We start from the raw sequence: 26,207 nt of genomic DNA, 5'->3' as shown, positions 1-26,207 counted from the left end.
CTGAGCAGTCCAACTGCATTGGGTTTGGTTCTGGTTTAAGCATATCATTCAGCTCTCCGCATCACAATATCGAGGCACCTCAGTCTTGGGTGTATTTATCAAGACACCCCTTGGTTAGGTTTATTTCCATTTAACTATGGGGAAACTGTGACAAACAGCAACTTCCTTGCTTGAGGATAACTACAGCAGAGGAAAATAAATGAAGTTTTCTGAGCCCCATGACTACACCACGCTGGTAATACGCATCTACCAGCTTAGAGAAATTACTTGCTTCTAGATTTGCAAAAATGACTCAGTGAGATTCTACTATTTTACGCTGTTTCCTCCTCTAATTTCTTCCTGGATTTGTGCAGCTAATTGCTTATCACCAGAATTTCCAAGTTAAAGCAAGCTAAAAACAGAACCTTGTTTTTACTCAAATGCATTGCAGAAAACAGCAGGGACTGAGTTGAGCAACCACTTCCTAAAGGGGCTCATACCCTCGCTCTGCACCAGAACTGGGGAGTAAAAAGAGCAAAAGCTTTCAGGGCTGGCATAATTTTGTGAGCAATTACACACATACAAACCATCTAGAGGAAAAAAACAGAAAATATTTGCTCATCATCATCTCTTTTAATAATCTCTGGGGTCACTTGCAGCAGCAGCAAGTGCCACGATTCAAACCATCGCAAAACTTGCCCGTCCACCTGCACTGCTGACGTGAGACAGCCCTGCCTCACTCCCCATGGAAGCCCCACTCCTGCCACCAGCTCTTCAAACCCACCTATTCCCCCTCACCAGCTCTCAACACAGCCACAAAACCAGCTGGGTTGACACCAGCACAGCAGCAGCTCCAGTGCTCACGGTGAACAGCGGCAAGGAATGTCGTGAGTGCTGAAGCCCCAGCACAAGTATTTGCAGCCTGACCTGGAACCCCAAAAGTCTATTTAACATCATTAAAGACTGAGTGGCAACTTAGAAAAATATGTAGGCTTCAGTTCACTACCTGAAAATGGTCACTTCTGCTAGAAAACTTGGGGGCACGCAAGGTAGGAAAGGTTGAAGTATCTACCTTAATGCTGCAATAACACAACTGCTCACTTCTCAAATAAGTTTCCTCAGAAGAAACTGAAGGCAATCAAATAACACAGAAAAATGCACGGAAATTATCATTATGGCACAAAAACAAAAGCAGAAAAGCTTTTACGTGCCTCCTTTTAACAAAAGAAAGTCTAATTTTGAAACAGCTGCCTCACTGACTCAAGCCCACGCCCCAAGGCAGGGGCTAGGTTTGGTTTTGTTTCTGTTTATTTCAGTTTCCCTGTTTATTCAGCTTCTTTCCTCTCCCAGTGGCAGCCCCAGGCAAGCGGCTTTATCCAAAAGCAACAAGCAGTCCTCTCCCCCAACAGCCGCTCCATGCTGCTCTTCAAAATGCAGGTAGCTAAGCCCTTCTGAACTTGGAAGAAGCTTCAAGTCTTTTCTAAAGGAAAAGGTAGCAAATCACCTCAGAGCTTGCTTGGGGAAAAAAAAAAAAAAAAAAAATCCTGTTTTTTTCCAAGTGTCATATCAAGCTGAAAGAAGGTAGTGAAGGTGAAGAGGGAAAAAGCCAACAAGTTACACAGTCTAAGCCTGATGTAGCTTAAACGCTACGTACACAACTGTTAAAAAATCACCAGCACAAGTTGGAAGAGAAGTCTCTGCTCCTTCCCTGGAGGCTGCAGACGTTTCCTGGAGATGCTGGTACGGTCACCAAATGCTTGGGAAGCATCAGACTTATTTTCTTACACACAAATGCACTTCTGTGGCATTTCAGACAATCCATCCTACACTGAAGTTTAACCTCAGTGATACAATTCCACCAATTTCAAGTGAACAACTTTTGCCTTACCCAGGCAAAGGACTGACTTACGAGGCATCAGGGCTGAAGGAAGAGTAACAACATGAACCTTTTAAACACACATTTGTAGCAGGAAACCCGGATACTGAACATCCTCTGCAAACAAATATGCTCATTTTGACATCAACAGTAGAGCTCTTCTACAGGGATTTCCACAGAAAGCCGGCGTTTTGACAGACAAGTCTTGCTCTACTTCCTTTGGGAACAGTGTGCCTGCATTAAGGTGTAAGTCCAGGTCTATCATTCTCCTAATCTCAGGTACATGTAGCCAGCAAAAAAAAAAAAGGAACGTGATTGCAATGTACATAGAACACCATGCTACTTGTGATACTGTAAGGTGGCTAACAGTAGCAGTGCTGGGATCTAACACATCTGACACCAGGACAGGACTTCAAAGCCCCACACTGACCACAGGAGAGCCTGTGTGAGCATGGACTCCCACAAGTCCTAGTGGTGTGGCCATAGCCAGAGTACAGGTGAGCAGTCACACCGGCTGGCTGAGCACATCCAACACTCTCAGCAGGCTGCAGTCCACATTCACGGTTGTGTTTTACACAGCAGAATAAAGCAGTAATTGTCACGTGGGGCAAAATAAGCAGCGAGGACTTGATGGTTGGGGACGCAGCATGGACTGAAACAGGAATCACACCGGCAGGAGGGTGTACGGATCCTGCGTTGCTCTACCTTCAGCATCATCAGGAATTGTTCTACAGCCACGCGTGCATTCACTGTGTGATACACCTTCAGCCTGAACGGTGCTTTTCCATCACTACACTGCACCAACAGTCCCCCTGTTCCTCTTGAGTAAAGGTCTTTACAGTAGCAGCTAAAACAAGAGTTTCACCAAAACAGACAGACTCCCATCAAAGTATTTGATAAAAGAAGTCACCAAGAGAAGGTGTTTCTCAGAAAAGTGGATTTTTAATTTAAACAGATGTTGCCTCTTAAAGGCTACCATTTCAATGACTGACAAGCAGCAACATAAAATACCCGAAAATAAACTTATAAAAGAACCTTGAATCGTCAAGTCAAATGAAGCTGGCTTGTTAACGAGCAGAAGACAAAGCACGCCCACGCACAGTGCCCACTGCAAAACCAGGACCCAGGCCTTTCACAAATTACTTCTTCACTGCTTCAAAAACAAATAAAACCACCACAGCAGCTTCACAGGCATGCTCATCTGCCACTTTTATAAGACAGGTTCCAGCAACAAAATCCTCTTTCATATTTCTTTTTTTTTTAATATCACCAAGAACTTTGGGTCATTTATTCCCCTCTGGTCCATTCACAGCAGAAAATCACTCACATAACATGGAGTCTAAGGTTTTTTTTCAGAATTTTACAGATGGATGAAGCAAAGTTCTCTGTGCAGTTAAACTATTTCAATCCTATATGCACACACCCTCCACAGGTGCACAAACAACTTGCCTGGGTTACGAGTGCTCAGTGATGAATAAGCCTTTTGGATGCTGCAATACCTATAACTGCATTTTACAGACAGCAGCAGCAACAGCAGTACTAGCATTGTGATGGTTTTAAGTTCAACAATTTCTACAGGAAGATACAAGCTTAGTCTAAACCAGCCTCAAGTAGTTAAAAAACCTGACCCCCAGGCTTGCAAGCCTGCTTTCAGGGCAACCATGCAAAACTGGACAACTTATTCTAAATACTTCATACATCATTGCAATCACAGCATCTCTCAAATTCTTTCAACCTGGATAAGATATGTTTACATCAGCTGGACTGATTTTCATACTCATCTAAAACTTCCTCCCTTTTCACAACTCTCAGGAGCAGCCTGCCCATTACACAGGCCTGAGTGGGTAAGGATCATCCCTGATGCCTTGGGACAGAGGTTATGGCAGAAGACTGGTAGGCAAACACTCCTGGAAAAGTAAGAGACAGTGAAAGAGCCCATGAATAACTAACACCTGCCTACCCACTGAAGTACATTAATTATAGAGAATAATTGAATGACTGCTTTCCTTACTCAGGGAGGTACAGATAAGAGGTATGGGTCTTCTCATACCTCGCATGAAGTTTAAAACGCTCTCAGCTGGCAGCAACGCACAGGAAAAAAGTCACCGGCTGTGACAATTAAAAGCTTCATTTTAAGTCTCTTTTGTTCAAGTGAATAACTCTTCTACTCAGACATAAAACATGAAACAACCCTTTCTCAACTGAACAGATATATTCAAGGCACACAGCTAAAACCTGAACATAAAATCTGTAAGCCCCCCCCCCCCAATGTTGGGAAGCAGCCACACTGTATTTTAACGCAGTGGAGTCCAAGCCTTGTGAGTCCTGCCTGCACACACAGAAGGTGTGAAAGGGACAAGGGCTCCAGTGTCTTCATACAACCCCAGCAATATTCCACTGTATCAACTTCTGCTTTTTTAAAACCAGATTCTCAGGGAAACTCAAAAACAAGACCATGCACCAGCCTGTAGAGGAAAAGGAAAGATGTCTACAAAATGAGTTATTTCAGGACATGCACAGACATGTGAAAAAGGACCTAGAACTTAGTATAAGCAGTAAATCCTTAAATAAGATGTGGCAAAGTAAGGTACAGATAGATTTCACATAAGATGTTGTTTACTAGAAATATTCCAATAAAAATGTATTTCAATTTAATAGACCTATGTTGATTTTATTTGCAACACAGTCTGTCCACTCAATCACCATTTCTCAGAATCAGATGTATCATGGGAACTGAATTTCTTTGTGGAAACAGGTGTGAACGTTTGTCAGAGCTGCGTTCAGTTCTGCCTTACCTCTGTCATAAACAGAATACAACATTCATTAAAACCTCTCTTCATTAAAACATCTCAGTTGTGGGGTTTATTTTGTGCCACTTGCTGCCTGAATTAAAAAAAAAAAAAATTACACTTTTTTCTATAATACATTTTACACAGTGGCTGAAAAGAGACTGCTTGCATAACAAGTATTATGCAATTTCCCAAATAAATAATACCCTCGTAGGGGGGAAGATTACATAGTCATGATGAAGATTTTCAAGGCTGCAGATTTGGGTTCAACAGCAAAGAGTCTATAAAAACCACATGCCATCCCAAATCTTCTGATAATTATTGGCACCACCTCAGCACCCAAAGATCCCATCAGAAATAGTGCCCCACTGTGTACTAACAAAGGACAACCTAGCAAAATACACAATTTACCACCATAGTACCATCTCTAAAGAAGGTAAAGAGGCTGACATCAGCTTTAAAAAAAAAAATCAGCATGGATGCAGCTACCCTTATAAAGCTGTGCTTTGGTTTGAATAGTTTCTTCTAGTCCTAAGATAGTTTTATTAAATAATAACAACTTAAAAAAAAGACAGACCAAAACACCCCCCAAAATGCAACTTTATTAGCCATCTTCAGCCCAGAGTATTTTGCCAGCACAAATATAGTAGTGGAGCATCTCAAGTGGAAAACCTACCCTCAGAAAAAAGCCTACCAAAATACCATGCAACTGAGTGATCATCATGGAGATGTTTAAAAAACAAACAGCCCTCACACTGTAAACAAGCCTGTACTTGAAGTCACAAATAGTCCAAGTAACTCATGGAGAGCAAACACAGAAGTAAAAAAGGAAGTCCAAGTGGCAGCACAGAGAAAAATAAAAGAGCAAGGGATTTGGCAAAACAGACCCCAGTGCCCACCAGTCCCCTACCTTCAAATTTTGACAAATAACTTTCACAGGCCTGAAAAAACTTCGCTTCTCCTTAATTTTTTGTTGCTTTTATGATTTGGCCTTTCCCCTCCATTGGCGTTTCTCTAATCTCCAGTCAGCCCCCAGCACACAGTGCTGGTGGTCCCAGCCCGCTCCAGCTCTTGACAGCCAACCCTGACACCAACCCTGTTCTGGGAGAGGAAAGTCCACATGCACCAACCCCTGCTCCAGCTACCGCACTGGCCAGGAATCTTTAACTCCCACCCAGCGCATAACTGCAGCCTTGTATTTGCACTGAAAATAGGCTGAAAGTGAAGAAGTGATTCAGTAAGTAAAAGAAGTCCATATTAGTTTAAATTCATTTTAATTGAAAATTGAAAAGGTCCATAGCAAGTTTCAGATCTTGGAGTCCTGGGAGATTTTCACCAACAGCTTCAACTGGGCATCAGGGAGCAGAAAAGAGGGGCATCAAGTTTTGCAAAGGCAGCATCCATCCTGCCAGAAACTACAGACATAAAATTACACTTGCACAACTGAGCTAATCAGCCACATTCCAAACATAAGCTGCATTTATCTCCTCAGAACAGCAGACTTTTTTCTTAATTATCCAAGGTCAATGGCAGTGAATATTGAGCAAACTGACACTCAGGGAAGCAATGCAGATACAAAATTGGAGGGCAGGCAGCCTTACATTTGCTTAGCAGTAGTATTGTATTTTAATATAAAGTTGCTCTTTTTAGACCTGAGAATTACTTCCTAATTAATCACCAATCAATATATTTGATAAGGTACCTTTTTAGAAACAGAAATACCAAGTTCTGTACCAGCATAATTCTCCCTTTTTCATAGAATCATTTAGGTTGGAAAAGACCTTTAAAATCATTGAGTTCAACTATAAACCTAACACTGCCAAGTCCACCACTAAACCATGTCCCTAAGTGTCAAGTCAACTAAAAGAAAATAAATATTTTTAAATGTTGAAGTAGGATGTAAGGGTTTAAGACAAATGAAGCATCTAGTAGTCGGCCAAGGGAATAATAATTGCTTTAATTTTTTATCAAACTCACCCAGAATTACAGCAATGCCTCAGAATTTTGATCACCATCTCTGTGTGCTTAAGATATTCACAGAAGTGTATAAACAACTTGAAAGCATTACACCTCCAGTTCAATACCTATAAGACAGGAGGTCTCAGGCAGTCTCATCTGCTGCCTTGCTGAAATACACAGCTTTTCCAGACAGGTTCGAGCTTGTCGCAAAACAGAAACTACTTTGGAAATCTCAATAACCATTTCAGCTTCCCCTAAAAACAACAGTGGTAAAGGCCTAACACAATTTCACTAGTACTATATAACAGAAAGGTATTGCATAATTTCCCTGAAATTTCTACTCAAAAACACAACAACAAAAATGCATATTATTCTCATGAGCTGAAGAGTTACTTCATATAGCATCCGTAATTACACAGCAATTGAAGATTTCTGCAATCACAGAAGCAAAGAATGGCTCCAAGAAGCCTAAGGTGAGCAGGGTTCTTGGTTTGACTGGGTCCTGATGAAAAAGACATCGGAGAAAAAGAGGGGAAGGGGAAAGGCACAGAAGGGTGCTTCCATACGTCTTGTGATGGAAGCAACACCACAGCAACAAACCTGCCCTGACCATAATGGTCCCAGGAAGAAAAGCATCATCCTTTAAATGCACGGTGGTCCTTAGGCGATGCAGGGATTCCATGGGGCTGTATTTCTGTTCAAGTTACATTCTAGTTTCCTAAGCCTGTTGGTGACATTATATAACTATTAATTACACTGCTGTTCGGCATGCTTTTAATGGCAATGATTCAGACTGCTTCCAGTAGCTCACTAATCCAAAGTACAATCCTCTTGACAGCAACTGACGGATTCGGAGTATTCAGTTCTAGCTGAAAGGAAGAAAAACCAAAACCCTCATCTATCCACTGAAAAAATAGCCAATATTCCTGCTGACCAGACAGCTCGGTCAGGGGCTGGGACGCACTGCCAATGGGACTCCAAGCCTTGCATTAATGCACTAAGTAGCTCTCAGCCCAACAAATGGCAGACAAGGAGCAGTCCAGACCTACAGAGTGGTAAAATACAGAATGTGGGTGAAATACAGAGAAGTTAAGAGCAGTGTGCCAGGCAAGGCAGTGAGCTGCTGGGAGCGGCACCCTCATGTGGTGCCATCTCGGGGGTTTCTACCCTTCTGACGGCACAGCTGGACCCCGGCCGGGTGCCCGCTCCACTACTCCGAAAGGCAGCCCCCCAAAGGATGGCCGTGCTCGCACCCCAAAGCCCAAAACCCACCCACTCAGGACCAGCTGGGCAGCTCCAAGAAGCAGCTGGAGTCAAGCTGTGCTAACACAGCAAAGGAAGACTTCTTCCCGAAGGCCATCTTGAAATTATAAGAAAAACAGAAAACTGGGTCTCTTTTGCGTCTTTGTTATCACAGGCACTGAAAGGTTTCAATCATCAGCCACCGGACCCAGCAGACCCCCTCCTTGGACGGGTGCTCTGCCTTCACCCTTCCCACCCACTCTGCCAGCATGAATCTTCCTTGCAGGCTCCAACACAATTCCACATGCATTATTTATCCCTCTTGCAAAGTCATGCAGTGGGATAATTACTTAACTATTGTTAATGATATTTTGCAATGGTTGTACTCTATTATTCTAATTGATTTTCATGGGATTGCTTTTGCTGCATGTTTTGAGCACAAGAGCATGTTTTCCTGTAGTATAAAAAGCTAAGTTTTACACTCATTTTAAGCCTAAGAGCTGGATGTCAAAAGTGAATTTTTAGGAGAATATCAATGTATTTTTAATTAAAACAATGTTGATGTATTACTCAGATTTCTGCCACCTCTGCTAACAACCACTGAAGACATGTTTTTTTCATAAATCTAATTAAATATAAGAATAGTTATTAACTATTTGTAAGTGTTAATCACAAAGTTCTTTTCCTTCCAATACGATGTTGTTTTCCTTGTACCACTCTTCCTTGTAAGATTTCGGTTAGCATAATTGCCAAACATTTGAAAGGTGAGAGATCTGCAACATTTCTATTCACAAACTAAAAGCTTAAGTCAAAACACATTTGCATGTCTTGCTTAACACCACATTAAATTTTACTAAGATTAGTAACAGCTTAGGACTCGGAGAACTGTTACTGTAAAACACTAAATAAAATCAGTCCTTTCCATATACTCAACATGATATAAGCTACACAGCAGACCAGCCCAATTAAACAATTATTTATGTCTCCCTACCCCCAGGATATTCTTCAGGCTATGCATGATTCAAGACGTACTTGTAACAGTTTTGTAAGCAATGAATAGGATTTCAAAAAACACAATAGTCCCAGTAGTTCAAAACTGGTAAGAAAACTTTTCCTGCCTCGAGCCAGAAATTATTCCAGGAGGAGCCTTACTTTAAAAGCTGCTAACGATAATACTCTGAAGTAGAGCACAGAGGAAAAGCAGCAAGCCACTGATAATCAACCCATCTTACCTACTAATAATCTGCCAGCTATATAAAGCAAAGGCATGGATACAAGTCCATGGAGAAGGAATATAATCTTTTTGATCCAAGTGAGCACACAGGTATATGAGGACTAGCATATTTGTACACTAACATCAAAACCAAGAATTTTATACAGTTGGCAGTAGAAAGACTAAACATCTAGACAGATGAGACTCATTGAGAACTATAGCCCTGCAAAATTTGCTGAGTATGCTGGACTTTCTGGGTATTGTTTCTTTCTGCTTAAAAGCAAGAAAATGTTTGGTCACCATCTATGACACTTACTTTAAAAAAAACAGATCCAAAGTTTTATCAGTCTCGCACCCTATTCAAACTTTAGAGGCTCCAGGATGACCGAGAGCAATGAGTGGTCTGAGGCATCCTCCACTTACATGGACACAGACCAAGTTCTCCCCCTGAGTCTCATTTAGGGCTTTATACAATACAACTAATTTCTCAATTCTTTTTTTATCTATTAGAAAATCTCCCTGGAAAAAAATAGTCTTGGAACAAAGCGAGATCGCAAAAGATAACTGTGTTAGGTTTCATGTCAACTTATTCCCTTTCTTCTCGATGCATCGGTCTTGGAGGCCCGATCCAGCCCTTGCAGCTGACGACAAAGTGCTGCACTGACTTCTGCCGCCTCTGGACACAATTCAGAAAAATCAATGCAAAGAGCAAAAAGTCACATTCTCCACAAGCATCAACTACCTGTCGATCCAAGACAGATTTGCAAACGCTAGCACATTCAGAAATAAAGCAACCAACTGTTATTAAACTAATTTCAGCGTCCATATTCCCACACCCATGACTAAGTAAACCTGTTCCTTACAATATATGCCTTTGTGTAAGGAAAAAAAAAAAACAAACAACCACCATTCATGCTTGTGACAGACTTTTAAAAACAAGCAAGTGTAGTGCATAGCTGTGTACTTTCATAGCTTTGAATTCAGAGTGCCAGTGGGAAAGTCGGTCTGGCTTACAATGCAGAAAAAAAGGCAAGAGGGGGAAAACTAAAGAGATGGAAATAAAACCAAACTACTGCTAGGTGTCATCCGTCACTCTCCCTGCACTTTAGGAAAAGCCCTGAGAACTGGCACAGAACTGTAACAGGTACCTTATTATGGACCATTTTCTATGACTTGCTTGACATGCCTGGCCATTGGCAGAAGTAATGCCTCTTCCAAGCACAAGCTGTGAGACTGTCCTCACATTTTAAATCTTTATAAATGCATACACTGAACATTAAGGTGTGATCTCCCATGCATTTACAGAGTAGGCATGCGGCATACAGGCATGAAGTTCTACTGTCATGTTTGTTGTTGATTTTTGTATCAAATGGTTAATTTGTAATTGGAAAAAAATGTCATCCTCTTCACACAAACAGGGAAGCTCTTATTATAGTTTCACTATCACTTCTTTGAACGCTGGCTGAATAATAGCGAACCTCAGCATAGCAGTGTAAATTCCCAGTACACACTTCTATGTTCCCAGCTGATGCAACTAAGAGTCTATAAATGAACCCTTCATAGATTTAAACTTCTGAATGCAAATGCGTGGTCCCAGCTTGTACAGGTGCTGTGAAACTGTCGCTGTCAATAAGTCATTTAATGAACCTCAAAATTTCAGTTTGAGCTCTGGTATTCCAGACTGTCCTTGTGAACAGCCCCGCAGTCCCATGGATGCTAGTGACACTCATCTCAGATGCATTAGATCTTTTTGACCTCAGAAGTTAAGCAACTTACAACTAACTTGAGTCACATCCGATAATAAGTACTTCTAATTAATGACTCTTAATTGCTGCCAGAGTATTGTATTCCCACACCCATGATTAAGCATGTTCTTTACTCTGCTAACCCACATGTAAAATTGTGCAACTCTGTAATGGTTTTGGCTGGGATACAGTTAATTTTCTTCACAGTAGCTAGTATGGGGCTGTGTTTTGGATTTGTGCTGGAAACAGTGTTGATAATACAGGGATGTTTTTGTTATTGCTGAGCAGTGCTTACACACAGTCAAGGCCTTTTCTGCTTCTCACCCCATCCCACCAGCGAGGAGGCTGGGGGTGCACAAGAAGCTGGGAGGGGACACGGCTGGGACAGCTGACCCCAACTGACCACAAGGATATTCCACACCATATGGCGTCATGCTCAGCATATAAAGCTGGGGGGAGAAGGAGGAAAGGGGGGACATTTGGAGTGATGGCGTTTGTCTTCCCAAGTCACCGTTATGCATGATGGAGCCCTGCTTTCCTGGAGATGGATGAACACCTGCCTCCCATGGGAAGGAGTGAATGGATTCCTTGTTTTGCTTTGCTTGCACGTGCAGCTTTTGCTTTCCCTATTAAACTGCCTTTACCTCAACCCACGAGTTTTACCTTTTTTTTTCCCCCCTCGATTCTCTCCCTCATCCAACTGTGGGGGGAGTGAGCGAGCGGCTCACTGGGGGTTTAGTTGGCAGCTGGGGTTAAACCACGACAGTCCTTTTTGGCACCCAGCAGGGGGCTTGAAGGGTTCAAGATAACGACAGGTTTGACTGGAATGTGCTAGTTTGAATTTATAGCCATTACTGCTGTTCAGCTATTAATTGGCAGGCTCCTGTGCTTGCTTGCCTTACTGTATATCAGAGTCCAGTGCTCGTTAGTGGCTGCTTTTTGCTTTCACTGCTTGCTGTGCTGCTGTACTGCTTATCATCTTACTCTGCTGTGCCTGGGAACATTTTGATAACAGCAATGGTGATGCGCCTGGGCTGGCAGAGAGCCAGGGCATCCCTGCTGTTTCTGTGCTGTTGTACTGGACAGGCTGAAACTCCAGCATGGGCTCAAGTCAAAGGGACTGTGACCTGTGGATGAATCCACGCAGCAGCAGGACACCCCAAAGCATCTATGGCCATGCATAAGTCCACACCAGAGCAGGTACACCTTGAAGCGTCTGTGGCTGTGGATAAGTCCATGCTGCAGCAGGTACACCTTGAAGCATCAGTGGCTGGGCATGAGGTCATGCTGGAGCATCTCAAAGTGTGCGGCCATGGATAAGCCCACAACAGAGCAGGTACGCCCTTGGAGGGACTGCAGCCATGGGCAAGGCCATGTTGGAGCCAATTTACTTCTGAAGGGACTGTGGCTGTGGGTAAGACCATGCTGGAGCAGGTATATCTCTGAAGGCACTGTGGGCCATGGAGAAGGCCACGCTGGAACAGGTGTACCTCAAAGCGACTGTAGCCGTGGATAAATCTATGCTGCAGCAGGTATACCCCCACAGAGACCGTGGCTCATAGATAAGGCTCCACTTGGAGCAGGTACACCCCTAAGGGACTGCAGTCTGTGGATAAGTCCAAGCCGGAGCAGAGGCAAGGGGAGGAGTTCATTGCAATGTTAAATCCTATAGTCCAGTCCAAAGGTGTGGAGACTGTAATAGAAATACCTTTAAATTGTTGTAACCCAGTATATGAGTTACAGCATGTTATAGGAATTACTATAGCAGGAACCACCTGAACCAATGGAGGACAAGCCTTGCAAGAAACAGTGCAAGTGCAGCAGTGACCTGACCTGAGCTGGCTTTGGTGCCCAGTAACCCCATGCAACACACCACTTCTCCTGTCCTGAGTGACCACCATAACAGATGGAGCCCAAAGTCATGGGCTAAATGAACTCAATGGACATTTTGTGGACATTTTGCAGACATTTCACAGGGGTGGTCCATAGACTAAGGGAATGATACCTGTGTATTATATCAAAGGATGGGAAGGGGGGTGATGGTTAATGAGGTTGTATTGGACAGTGTGGGACCTGAGCATGACATAAATGGTATGGAATAAGGGGTGGAGAATGTGCTGGTTTTGGCTGGGATAGAGTTAATTTTCTTCATAGTAGCTAGCATAGGGCTGTGTTTTGGATTTGTGATGAAAACAGTGTTGATAATACAGGGATCTTTTTGTTATTGCTGAGCAGAGCTTACACACAGTCAAGGCCTTTTCTGCCTCTCACACCACCCCACCAGCGAGGAGGCTGGGGGTGCACAAGAAGTTGGGAGGGGACACGGCTGGGACAGCTGACCCCAACTGACCAAATGGCTATTCCACACCATATGGTGTCATGCTCAGCATATAAAGCTGGGGGAAGGAGGAGGAAGGGGAATGTTTGGAGTGATGGCGTTTGCCTTCCCAAGTAACCATTACGCATGATGGAGCCCTGCTTTCCTGGAGATGGCTGAACACCTGCCTGCCCATGGGAAGGAGGGAATGAATTCCTTGTTTTGCTTTGCTTGTGTGTGTGGCTTTTGCTTTACCTATTAAACTGTCTTTATCTCAGCCCACAAGTTTTCTCACTTTTACTTTTCTGATTCTCTCCCCCATCCCACCAGGAGGGAGCGAGCAAGCAGCTGTGTGGTCCTTAGTTGCTGGCTGCGGTTATACCACAACAAACTAACAATCCCATGCCTTTAGTACCCATACAGCACACAGCTGTGCCATTCCTCCAGTGCTTTAGGAGCAAAGACATCACTGTACATGATGGTGAAATTAAGTGTTCAAAGTCTACCCACCATGCCCTTCCATAATTTGTTTTCTTGCTGCCCTTGCTCTTATTTTTAAACAATTACCTATACAGTTCAGAGAAAGGAAGATAAACATAGTTTTTTAAGTCTGACTTCATGTGTAGTTTTCGAGAATGTATTTCAGGATTTCAAAGCGTTTTCCAAAAATTAACTTAACCTCCTATAAGGCATATGTGGTAGGGACTTCTTACTACATTTGCTTTACAGACAGTTAAACCTATGCATGTGAGTTACCTAACTGTCCGGAGTCACAGCAAGTTAAGAGGGGGGAAAAAAAACAGTCCCCGCAACAAGCAGTGCCCTGGCTGCCACCTCCCCACTCACAGCACTGGCGAGTACACAGAAACACCCGCCAGCCATCCAGAGTAACACTTTTCTGCCAACGTTTATAGTTCCACTGTGTGTCCCATGGGAATTCACCATTGACAGACACCAAGATACTGCTTATGCAAAGTTTGCAGTCCTGTATCCCATAACAGGAGCACTCCTGCCCACCCCAGTGCAAGCTCACACTCATTCCCAATAGGACCACCGCTACGCCACCTCCGCCGAGAGGCAAGAGCCCCAAAAGGAGCAAAGCAGCCACAGAGGAACAGCCACTTGCAGGTTAACTCATCCTCCCTGAGCAAAGCTGGATGATGCCCACCACTTGGAGCACACCAAGCTACCTTTAAGCTAAGTCATTACTGTCGCTGCACAACAGCACACCACCCAGCCATCCCTCTGACAAGCCACCTGCCATCGCTACTGTACACTCTGCCTTTTGCTTTGACAGAAACCTGATGTCATCAGACACTATTAGAGTAACTTCTGCAACCCACCAGCTTCACTTTCAACATTTCTCCTCCGATTAAGACACACCGTCCTTTGAATCCCACGCTGGCATCGGGCAGCTGTCAGTCTTTCCTACACAAGTCAAGCTACTTGTGTGTAAACCAATAAAATGCACATAATTCCCCCAAAATAATTCACCATTTTTATGACAAGGGGTTTTAGGTGATACAAGTTTACCAATTGCTAATACCACACTGAACTGGAAACACTTCCTAGAGCTTATTAAATATTTTTGTTGAATTGATCCACACCCATGACTGTTACAGATAACAAATGAAAACAGTTTTGTTTCTCCATAAGGCACCTGTAATAACTGAGCAATAGCAGCCAACAGGCACCAACCAGAGCTTCCTCGCCCTATTAGCATTACAGAGGAAAGCCTCCCCTTCTGCTGCTAACGATGTGCTCTACCCTGTATCCCCAGGAGACAAATGACTGCACTAGCTGATTGACTCCATCACAGGGCCATCGTCCATCAATGTATTGCCTCTGTTATTGAAATCTCATCTCGGGAAGAGAAAGTGCTCAGTACCACTTCCGAAAAAACAGTGAAAGCACTTTCAGAATAAGAGCTCCAAGATACGTAGAGCCAAATGTTTCAGCAGAAACACACATTTCCAACAACCTGAACATATATGCATGCTTTGTCCAACAAGGACAAATAAGATTTATGTCCTTCTGCTAATCTAGATGATTTTTTTTTAACAAAGGAATGAATCACCTAACATAGACATAAATTTCTTGGTCAAATTACAACACAGACAGTGAATACAACCATACAGATTAAAGAATGGCAACTCAGGGATATTTAGCTAGCTGATTTGCTAAAGGATGAGTTCTAGCCTCTTTTACACAGGCTTAAATCACACTAACATACTATCCCCACTGACACCTGCAAATAGAAGTGAAAGAAAATACAAATCCTTCCATATATTTATTTAGTACACAGATAATAAAATTTTTAAAAGGGGTCAATTAAGAACAACCCCTTTAATTCCAAAAACACTGCACATTCAGGAGCAGGACCAGGGCACAGGGGGTAACACACACTCAACATTCATCGGGCAGGGTTCAGATCAACTTTGCAACATCACTGAAGCCACCAAATCCTAGTACTTCTACATCCTCTGTCCACCTCCCCGATTTGACTATGTAGTTGCACATGAATTACCCAGACCTAGTTCCACCTGCACAAAAATAATTTAGTTCAGGAAAAATATTTCAGATTATAATCAGTCTCATGTCTGTCTACTCAACAATATAAATCTGAAGAAGGCAGCTTTATCTCAGGTAAGATATTTTGTCTCACTTAGCACCTCTGCATGTTACAAGCAATCCATCATAACTCTGAAATCCCAGAGAACACTCCGCTTGAAAAAATACATCTAAACATTTATTCCTTGTTTACTGCTAAACAGAATCGAAAACTGACTTGTTTTGCTTCCATTTTGTTTAAAGACAACCAATGTGATAAGATCCTCAAACTAAAGTTTCTAGAACTCCTGAACATATTCCCCTGTAAGTTGTAAATATAGTTTCGGAAGTTTGCACCTCCATATAGCAACTGACATACAGCATACACTGTGCTTACTTAAACATGGAACACTTCAGCTCTCAGCAAATTGCCATAAAATGTATGCTTCAAAATGTTTATCAGTCAGAAGGTTAAAATCAATTTGACTATTACAAGACTTCTGCAGTAAAGAACATAATTACAGATTTTTAGAATTTTGATCCTTGTAGCATAGGGGGTTACTCCACAGTCCCAGGCCAGTGTCTCAAATAAGACCACAGGTTCAAAATCAGGTCTCTTGGTTTCACGATCTGTACTTTAGATCCCTACAACCCCTTTTTCTCATCCATTTCCAGTATTACTTAACAGAGTATTGGCTGTGGGTATACTTTTAACTTTCAGAAACACAGGCAGCACTTCAATAATAAAATACTATCAAAACAATGCCCAGTTTTAGCCAGTTAGTTTTGTTTTTTCTAGGAATGAGTTGAGATTCATCTGACTGAAGGTACCGAGTTACTGAACAGTCAAACAAAACCCACCAGGCCAGAAAGGAGAAGTGATGCTTTTCCCTCTCATTTATATTTGAGCCAGTCAGAATTACAATCTTTCCCATGTTTAACAGGCAGTAAATTTGTTGATGTACCAATTAGCACTCTGCTACAAAGAGCATGATCCTAATTAATAGCTGGCTTACGGGAAGAGCGATGTTAAGGATTTGGTTGTACCTCCAGATGTACCAAAAAAAGCGTGAAAGGAGCTCTGGCTGATGTAAAGAAAATCTGTCTGCACAAAGAGACAATCAATGTATTTAGCATGTGTCAGCTGTAAAAGGAACTTACATAAATGTAATGGAGACATTTCCACATTATTTCTGTCATATTGTGTAATCCCGGACATCTGCTTAGGGTAGCATGTACCAGTTACTCAGTAACTGGTGGTCTGCTTTCTTTGCCATGTCCTTAATAAACATGAAGTGGCAATAACGATAATTTGCCCTTACCTGTCTGAAACATACACACTTTAAATAAATCCTCACAAACGCTCCTGTAAGACCCTTTCCCTCTGGAAATGCCTAGATTTCTCCTTTTACCTTGTGAAGGAGGTGGCCAGTGCAAAGAGAGACATAAAGTACAGCTGCAAGACACAGCCACAGAGAGTTTGTATGAATCTCATTTCAGGTCAGAGCTACATGTTATGAAACTCCAGCACACCTTGTGAGTGACCTACATTGCAGGACTGAAACCCACTAACCTACAGAACCACCTGAAATCCCACAAAATAGGTCAGTGGGTTTCCTCATAAGAAGAATTACACAGACAAGGAGAGATGCATATAATAAAGGACGAGCAGAACAGATCCTTCACCTAATATAGGAGCACTCTGTAAGCTGTATCTCTTGCCCTGCTGCCATACTCCTGCACATCAGCAGGACTCTCCAGAAGTGCCATGAACTTCTGTGTTTCTCACCAAAGGACCCTGGAAGGACCTGTCTGCTTGTTTAAGCCCAACAGAGCAGGAAGAAAAGGAGCAGCACCACAGCAGGGAACAATGAGCTTACCAACAGCAAAGGTGTTTAATTCACATTGCTAACGCAAAGCAGGTCTCACAGCAGCCGGAGAATAAGTGACACCTGATTCACGATCAGCCTGGTGTTACAGCAGGGGTATCCAGGCTATAGCACAAAAGCTGGATGTGGCCAGCCAAAATAACCCATCCACAGCACGTTACCTGCCAATCTTCAATCCTCATTGGTATTTGGTCCCATGCATTGATTTCAGGGGCCTAACAGCTCAGCCAAAACAGAGCCCCACAGCACTACAAGCTGCTGGGGAACACTAACAGGCAGCACAGGACAGTCAGCCAAGATCCCACAGGAGTCGAGGGTGGCCACAGAGAACCACGCTCCGCATCCACCACCTCCCTCCTCTCCGCTATTGTGCTGGTCAACACTGCGCAAACACTTTTCTCTTTCCAGTTCATACAAGGTTCCACTTATTAGATGAACCCACAGTGTGCAAATACACACGCCAGTCGTGCAAATGCAGCAGCCCCTCCGCAGCCAGCTGACGGGAACATGAAACAATCAGGGCAATTAAGAAAGGCACGCAGAGAAAGTTGCTCGGCATTCCTCTGCCTACCAGTTCCCCACAAGGACCTGCCGAGAGAGAGGGCCAGTATCCCAGTGGATGCAATGTCTGTTTACAGCAATAAAAGAAAGCTACATGCCCTCTCTTCCTACACGCACATACATACTTTCATTTAGATTTCCATCTCCCAAAAAAGCAGTCTATGGAGGAAGGGAAAAATGAATAATATCCATGCTGCATATTACCAGTGATAGATTAACACGCTCAGTGTCGCAGTTTATCTATTAGATCTTTATACAGTCTCCCAACAGAAATCAGAGATCGATCTTTAAACCCTGCCATCCACAATCATTTAACCCAAATGGGTAATGCACATGGGTAATGCACATGAAAACTGTAACACAGATTTTACTATGTTATTTAACATAAAGGCTTTTTTTTCCCCTAATAAAAAAGCACCACAACAGGTATAGCTATTATTCCTTAACAGGATCCTATTCAAGCAGTAGAAGCAAAGTGAGTCACAGCAGCCACCACAGTACCTACTGTGTTTGTCACCTACAGCATTTCAGGCACCCAAATTTGGCAATCATTGTGAAGGGGTATTGCCAAGGTGCTGCACATCAATACTGAGGATCCTCCCTGCTGAGAATGATTTCCCAGAGGTGCTGAGACCCAAGAGAAATCCTGGGGTGATGGTAATGAGATCATTAATGCCAGAGCCAACACTAACAAAGAGCAAATCAGGACACAACTCTAATTTCTTTCAAAGAGCCCAAGTACAAGATGCAGATCTCATGCCAGTATTATGGTTGCACCAGGATGAGAGATAATAGCTGATCTGAAGCTGAACAGCTTCATCTCCTCAGATGAAGTCTCACAGATGAACTCTGTGCTAGTTAAAAAAATAAGTGTAGCATGAATCTGTACCAGTAGTCAGTTAATAACGGATCAATACCCCAGGCCACGTGGCTGAGGCACCTGGAGTCCAGCAATACGAGTCATGAAATCAAACTTCGTGTATCGTCAAACCAGAGCGCCAGAATTTGGGGCTTGCTGTGAACCATCAGCATTGTCTGCTTGTAAAATGCTAGGTTTGCAGAAGGCTTCTCCTGTCCTTAGTTCCCGTGCCCTGGTGGGTTTGCCAGACCTAGCAAAAGTACTCCTCATCTACAAACTCAGAAAGTAACAGCTAATTACTTTTAGACAGTGCTGGTAAGCAAGGTATGAGACAGCAGAGGTCTGAAGAACTCCTTGCATGTGGGCAAACATTTTGCAAACAGGTATCATGCATTCCAGCACTCAGAACTACCTAGGCAGAGTTACACTGTTTTCATCATCCATTACCAAGAAAGCAGTCCCCAAGGGGACACATCCTTAGGATCTGGATGGCCCCATGGAGCACTGGCATGACTCCAAGCTGGTACAGACCACGCTCCGCTCCACCTGATCCAACTGCCATTTAACTTCAGCAATCAATGGGAAAAATAGGCATGATTTAACCATAGATCTAAATGGCCAATTAGTAAAACAAACATTCCAGAGTAAAGGCACCAACGTCCCTTCCACAATAGCTTTTTCCAGACAAGTCACATACTCCATTTTTATAGAAAATAACCAACTTAAAGGCCAGCTATGATGTTAAATAAAACCCACCTTAATGCAGGTGAAAGCTATTTAACTTGAAAGAACTGAATGAAACCACTTTGCTTCCAACCTACACCAACAGCTACAGACCAAAGCAAGCATTTTTAGAAGAACAGTCCTGCAAATACATGGCAAATAAGCAGGGCATATGTTAGTTGTACGGAGGTCAGGATCATGAGCCTGATTCTTCATTCCAGGAATAGCAGGACTATCTGGTGTCTATTCTGGTCAGCTCAGCTTGGATGCAGAACAAGAGAATACTTTTCAATGGTGAAATGGACAGTAGTTTACGTCCTTCAAGGTGCTAGCTTAGATTCTGCAAACATGCAAAGGAATTTTCTGGAGAACTGAAGGGGAACAAAGGCCAGTATCTATCTGAGACACCTGTTCCACACAAGAGGAAATTCATTTTAAAATTATGATTAATAGTTTCAGCTTGGCCTCCTTTCAAAAATAGGGATGGCAAAAGAGTGAAGCACTACTGACAAACACTCCTTGAGCACTCCACAACGAAACGTATGTTCAAATCACTTGATGCAAACCCCAAACCATGCACTTTAGGCATACAGGTATTAGCAACAAATACAACAGAAATGCTTATTAAGTGCATGCCTTGCAGAGGACATACACACTACAACTTATTGATTTTGTACTAAAAAGTCCCATTGTTTTGTTAATTTGCATGTCAGACATCCAGTTGTCGCTCTAGCATCTTCTACTGACTTTTTTTAGGGCGTTTCGCTGCAATCAAGGCACATTCACGACAGAGGATGTGAAGTTCGGAAAAGGAAAGTACTTATCCTAAAGTTAGAGAAAAATTAACATCAGAGGAGCTCCACCACATTGCACCGCTTGCCTATTTATCCAAAAGGAAAGCTTCAGAAAATAGTAACTACCTTTGTGAAATCAGAGGCGGGGGGGAAATATTCTCCCTCACAATGATGTCTGAAAGCAATCCCATGCAGAAACATTCTGCGCAGCCGTGCCTGGGAGGAGAGAGGAAGCTACAAGAAGAGGTGTACAGGAACAAAACATATGTAAACCATCAGAGAACCAAAGGGGAAGAGGAGCAAGAACACCATTAAGAAAAACAAATGGAAACAGGGAGCCATTGCCTACCCTCAAATAGGAACACACAGCTCCCCGTAACGGGAAATATGAGGCCAAATTCTGCCCTCACATTCCTAGGAAATCCAAAGTAAACTTTCCTTCCGCGTTTGAAGAAGTAATGGATATTGGAAGGGAACACACGTCTGTGGAGCAAACTTTCCGGCAGAAGTTTTAATTCAAGCCTTCTCCTATGTGCAGGAGCTGGTGGGGCTACACCAGAGCAAAGCACCAGAAGAGGTGCGGGATGCGAGTGGAAGTGGTGGCCAGCACCAGTTCTCTGCACTGTTACACCAAAACAAAAACCTCTGCGAAAGAAAAAAAGTATCGTACACCCCAGCAAACACATTACCATTGATCACTCCCGAGCTAGCCAGTTAAATCATCATCTCTCCAAACTGAACGTTGTGTTGAACATAGCTTATATCTTTGCCGTGATCCTCACAGAAGGAAAACCGTAGAAAAACTCAACATACTTGCCTAAATAGAGCATAATAAAGTTTAACCATAAAATAGCAAGAATAAAGTTGAGGAAAGGGAGTTAGTGACATACCGTAACAAATCCAGTATTCAAGTAAGTACTACAGGTTTAATATAATCTTTGCACGACAACTCCCAGTTCTCTTGAGATGGATTTGACCTCATTTTTATTTAAAAGTGCAACTGAAATAATACTTACAAACAGCTCCTTGAAAAAGCATTCAGGTGCAATTTAACTGTTTAGCATCTACAGTGATTCGGACTTGGCACGTTAACTCTAAAACTCACTGCGTTTGAAGCTCCTTTTATGAGATTCTAGGGACAGGGGACAGTTGGATCTGAGAAAGTAAAATTTCTAACTGCTGCCAGTCACCCTTCCCACACACTAACAGGTTATATTGAGTCTGAAAAAATACGCATGGTGAGAATTAGCTGATGTCCTAACTAGTTCTCAAATCAGAGGATATTTATCAGTCAAAGTAAATTCTACAGCAAATAACTGGCTTCACGGAGGAGTAAGGGGGTCATACCAGATCTTAATAAAAAAACTAGGCATACTGTAATTGCACACAGTAATTTGATGACAACCAGTTGCCTCACCACGTCTATCATGTCTGTCTTTCACTACTTCGAGTTTTTTTAAAAGTGAGTTTGATAAATTTCCGATAAGTGTTACTGAAGTAAGCCTTAATGAAGCAAGGCAGTTTTAAATGTGGAAAAGTGTCATCAACTTGTCAAACTGCAACTTAAAAGTCAAGCTCATCAGACACCTTCTATTTCAAGTAATAAATTATCAATCATAACTTGTTAAGTACCTTTACATCAGTCATTTATTTTAAAAATTCTGAAGAATTTCCCCAGCATCGACTCATACGTCACATACTGTAACACTCAAAGCAATACCACAACAAAGAACTCTGACCTCCCCGGTCTTCTCAACATATGACGCTCACTCACAATGTTCAATCACTCCTGGTTTTGGTTATATTTATTCATAAATGACATAAATATGCAAGAAGACATGATGGTCCATTGAATATTTTAAATACTTTCTCAAATTCTACAAACAAAAGCAATTTAAAAAGCAGCAAAAATGAATAGAAAGCTGATGAATTAAATGAATTAAAATTAGAAGCCATTCATAAGGGTCCATTAAAAGCTAAACAGAAGTACAATGTTCTAGACCCGAGGATCACATCTGCAAGTAAGGCTACAGCTCTTAACCTGAAATCACCAACTGCTATTCCTCTTAAGGGTCCTTTAAAAGACAAAACATCCTACTACCTCAAACAGTTTGAAAATTATAATTAAAAAAAAAGTAAGGGCATGCAAGAGAAAGCTGCTGCTCTCAAAAGGAACATCAGCATAGTGGTCAAATGAAAATGATCAAGTCTGATACAAGATACAACCCATATCGGCTCCTACATCTCATTAAGACTCCTCCTACAAACACCCATGCACATGCTTGACATGACGCTGTGAGAACTCTCGGTGACTGCAAGGCTACGCACTGTAGTAGCGCAGTTAAACACCAGGCAACTGTAGGATCAACCTGTTTCACCTGAGCCAACAGGGAAGCTAAGGAAACAGAAAACCATAGAAATCAAGCATGCTGTGAAGGCTTAGTTGCGTGACAAAATAAGATTGAACAAAACAAGTGAAGAATCAGCTCTAGGTGCATACAGAACACTACTGTCCCAAAAGCTTAACGTTATTTAATGCTGTAACTACACTATTTAAAATTGTTGGAAGTTCAACACCTCTGTATATTTTTTAAAATGCTTAGGGATACTTGTAGCCAATGTGAATCATAAAACACACGGTGAAGCACTACAGCACTCTGTTGCTGTAACTCAGACAGTTTCAATGGCCCAAAAGCATGCTCCCCATTAAAAATGTAGGCACTTCACATTGTCTAAAGCACAGTGCGAACAATAACCAACCAAACACGCTTTCACCTCCTTTGTCAATCAAGTCAAGACAGCCAAGTCATGCAAACAGCCTGCTGATGAGAGCATCTCAAAACACTGCTTCACTCAAAGGAGGAAAACGATGCCTTTCACAATGGAAATCTTACGGACTACTTCCTTGGCAGAGCAGAGCAACGGGAACTCACATTTTGAAGGTACAATATGAACAAAATCAGAAGTCAACATGGTAGAACAAATCCGAAGAAGAAAGAAAAAGCAGAGCACCACATGCCTGTTTTAGTGCCAACCGATATTTCTAGGACAAACTTTCTGAACCCATTAACTGGGAGAGTGCAAGTTTTGGGTTTTTTTTTTAAATTAAATTAGCTACTGTAAGTCATCTTCACTATCCCATATAGATTTCCACAGTTACTCAGCGCAAGGCAATCAGAGAGACCTGACAGCTAAAGCTTTCAGAAATCTGCACCATTCCCACACTAAGCACAAAGCTGACTCCTTTTGGATGACAACAGACACCAGGAGATCAACATCTCAGGAAGGGAGTTGTTGTTCTTGCGGCATCTTTAGTTTCAGCCGCTTCCCTTCTCGCTCCCTAATCCTCAATCATTTCTACTCCTGTAGAAAACACAGGTAAATCTCCACCCAAACCACAAAAAACTGTCTGCCCCAAACCACAGTCAGAACGTTTCTGGCTGCCTGCGGATCTCCAAGAGGTCCTCCATACATCAGCGACAAAAAAGCACAGAACAGCGAAAAGATTCAGGTCGCTGCCACATCCGCGAAACATGTCTTCCAGCTCCAATTAAACGGTTGAAAGAGAATTTTTAAAATCGACAAGCTTTTGAACGGGGACAGAAGGGACTGCAACAGGGGGTGGGGGGGGGGGGGAAGGGGTGGTGGTGTGTGCAACCAGCCGATATCCGGGCAACAGTGAAAAAAATCAACAAGTTGGCGCAGCCCAGCACAGAGCGAAAGCCGCGTCGAAAGGTGCGGACGTACCTTGTGGAGGTGCCTTTCCTGACATCGCAGATGCTGCATTTGAAGGCTTCGGCGCTGTTCCTGAAGGTGCACACGCTACAATCCCAAAAGCCTTCGTCGGCTGCAGGTTTGGCTTGCCTTTTCGGCCTTGAGGAGGGGGAGGGAGAGGGAGAGGGGAAGCGTGTGTACGTGTGTGTTTGGGGAGGAGGAGAGAGGCGGCGGGAGGAGGAGGGAGAGGAGGAGGAGGAGGAGAGAAAGAAAACACACACATGAGAAACCATGTTACAGAGCCCCGAAACCCAGCGCCTGCTCTCACCGCCGCTCTCCCCCCGCGCCCGGGAACAGCCGACAAACACCTACCGCGGCCGGCGCCCGGAGAGGTGCGGTGCGGCGCCGCGCTCCGCCCCGGGCCGCGGGAGGGCCAGGCCGGGCCGGGCCGGGCCGAGCCGAATCCAGCCGGGCCGGGCCGGCCGCGTCCCCCGGCGCCCCCCGCACCGCGGCGGGGGCCGCCCCCCCCCTCGTAGGGAGGGTGGGAGGGAGGGTGGGAGAGTTTGAAGGCTGGGAGGCGCGTTCCCTCCTCCACCTTGTTAAACCTCCCTTTGTCTGGGAGCAGCGAGTGCGCGGAGCGGGAGTGCGAGCGAGCGGAGCCGCCATGGCTGCTCTCACACCAGACCAGCCCTGGCACCGGCGGCAGGCAGGGAGACACCGGCACTCCTCCTCCTCCTGCTGCTGCTGCCCTTCCACGCTCCCTCCATCTTAGGAGCCTCCCTCCCTCCCTCCCCGCCCGCAGCCCCCCCGCCCCGGCCCCCCGCGTACCTGGCGGGGCGGCGCGGGCACGCCGCCCCCCTCCCCGCGCGCTCCCTCCATCTTAGGAGCCCCTCGCCGCCGCGCCCCCCCTTCCCCCGCGGCGGAGCACACGCACGCAACTACCAGCCAGGGGCCTACCCACCGCCATCCCCTCCCGCCGCGCCAGCGCCGAGCCGGGCCCGCCGCCGCCGGCGGGGCAGGGGCAGGCAGGGGCGGCCCCCGCCGCGCTCCCTCCATCTTAGGTGCCTCTCCCCGCCCGCCCCCCCCCCCCCCGCGCCCCCGCTCACCTGGTCGGGCTCTTCTTGTCGCCCATGACCATGGATCGGGGCCGCCCCTGCCCTGCGCACAAAGAAAGAGGCGAGGGGGAGGGGAGGGGGACGGGGCTGCCTCCGTCCAGCAGGCTCCGGCTGCTCCTCACCCCCGCGCCGCCGCTCCTGCCGCTGCCAGGCTCCGCTCCAGACTAGCAGCGCAGCGCAGCCCGGCGCCCTCCCTCCTCCTCCTCCTCCTCCTCCTCCCCCCTCCTCTCCCTCCCCGCGCCGCGCCGCTCCGGCGGGCGGAGCTCGCCGCCGCGCCGCGGCCAATGGGGGCGGCCCCGCCGCCAGTCCTGGCGGGGAGGAGAGCGGGGAGCGACCCCTGCGCCGCGCCGCCTCCCCGACGGGTCCCACCCCCGCCCCGCCGCGGCCCTCCGCCCCCGGCCGGGAGCCCCTTCGGGCCGCCTCCCTCCCTCCCTCCCTTCAGCGCCGCGGGCGCTGCCCCCCGCACCGGGACCCCGCCGCGGCGGGAGGCGGGCTCCTCTCAGCCGGCGGTGGCGGGTGGCCCCTTCCTTTCCCGTCCCTTCCCCCTCAGAGGGCTCGTCGCCTGCCCGTCCCCGGGGGAGCGGGGCTGAGGCCGGCGGCGCCCCCGCCGGGGCCTGCTGCGGGCGGGAGCCCGTGAGGGGGGAGCGCGGCCGTGCGGCCCCGTCCTGCCCGCGGGGCGGGAGCGGGCGACGGGAGGGGCAGCAGGTACCGGCGACAGTCGGCGGGGGACGGGGGATGCGTGGGCCCGCTCCCCGAGGGGAAGGGCGGCCAAACCGTGCCTCGCCCCGCCGTGCGGCCGCGCTGGAAGTTACCCCGTGGGGTTGGGCAGCCGGGAGCGAGCTCCTGCTCCGCGCCCTTTCCTCAGGCACGGGCTCCCTGTGC

At 45.2% G+C, this 26,207-nt stretch overlaps 1 protein-coding gene across 1 annotated transcript in view; it reads right to left on the bottom strand.

Annotated features, from left to right (window-relative positions):
- The window catches only part of RYBP (RING1 and YY1 binding protein), a 48,539-nt gene extending 23,004 nt beyond the window's left edge, over positions 1–25,535 (bottom strand). Inside the window, exons 1-2 of the mRNA XM_072876211.1 lie at positions 25,317–25,535; positions 24,244–24,369 (exon numbers count right to left, since the gene is read on the bottom strand). Coding sequence (XP_072732312.1) covers positions 24,244–24,369; positions 25,317–25,348 — 158 coding nt within the window. The 5' untranslated portion in view covers positions 25,349–25,535. The remainder of the gene's footprint in view (positions 1–24,243; positions 24,370–25,316) is intronic.
- Positions 25,536–26,207: the final 672 nt, after the last annotated feature.

Source organism: Ciconia boyciana, chromosome 11, assembly GCF_034638445.1.
Source record: "Ciconia boyciana chromosome 11, ASM3463844v1, whole genome shotgun sequence".
NCBI classification, from domain to species: Eukaryota; Metazoa; Chordata; class Aves; order Ciconiiformes; family Ciconiidae; genus Ciconia; species Ciconia boyciana.
Note: the sequence above shows the minus strand (reverse complement) of the source record. Positions and strands in the feature narration are given on the sequence as shown.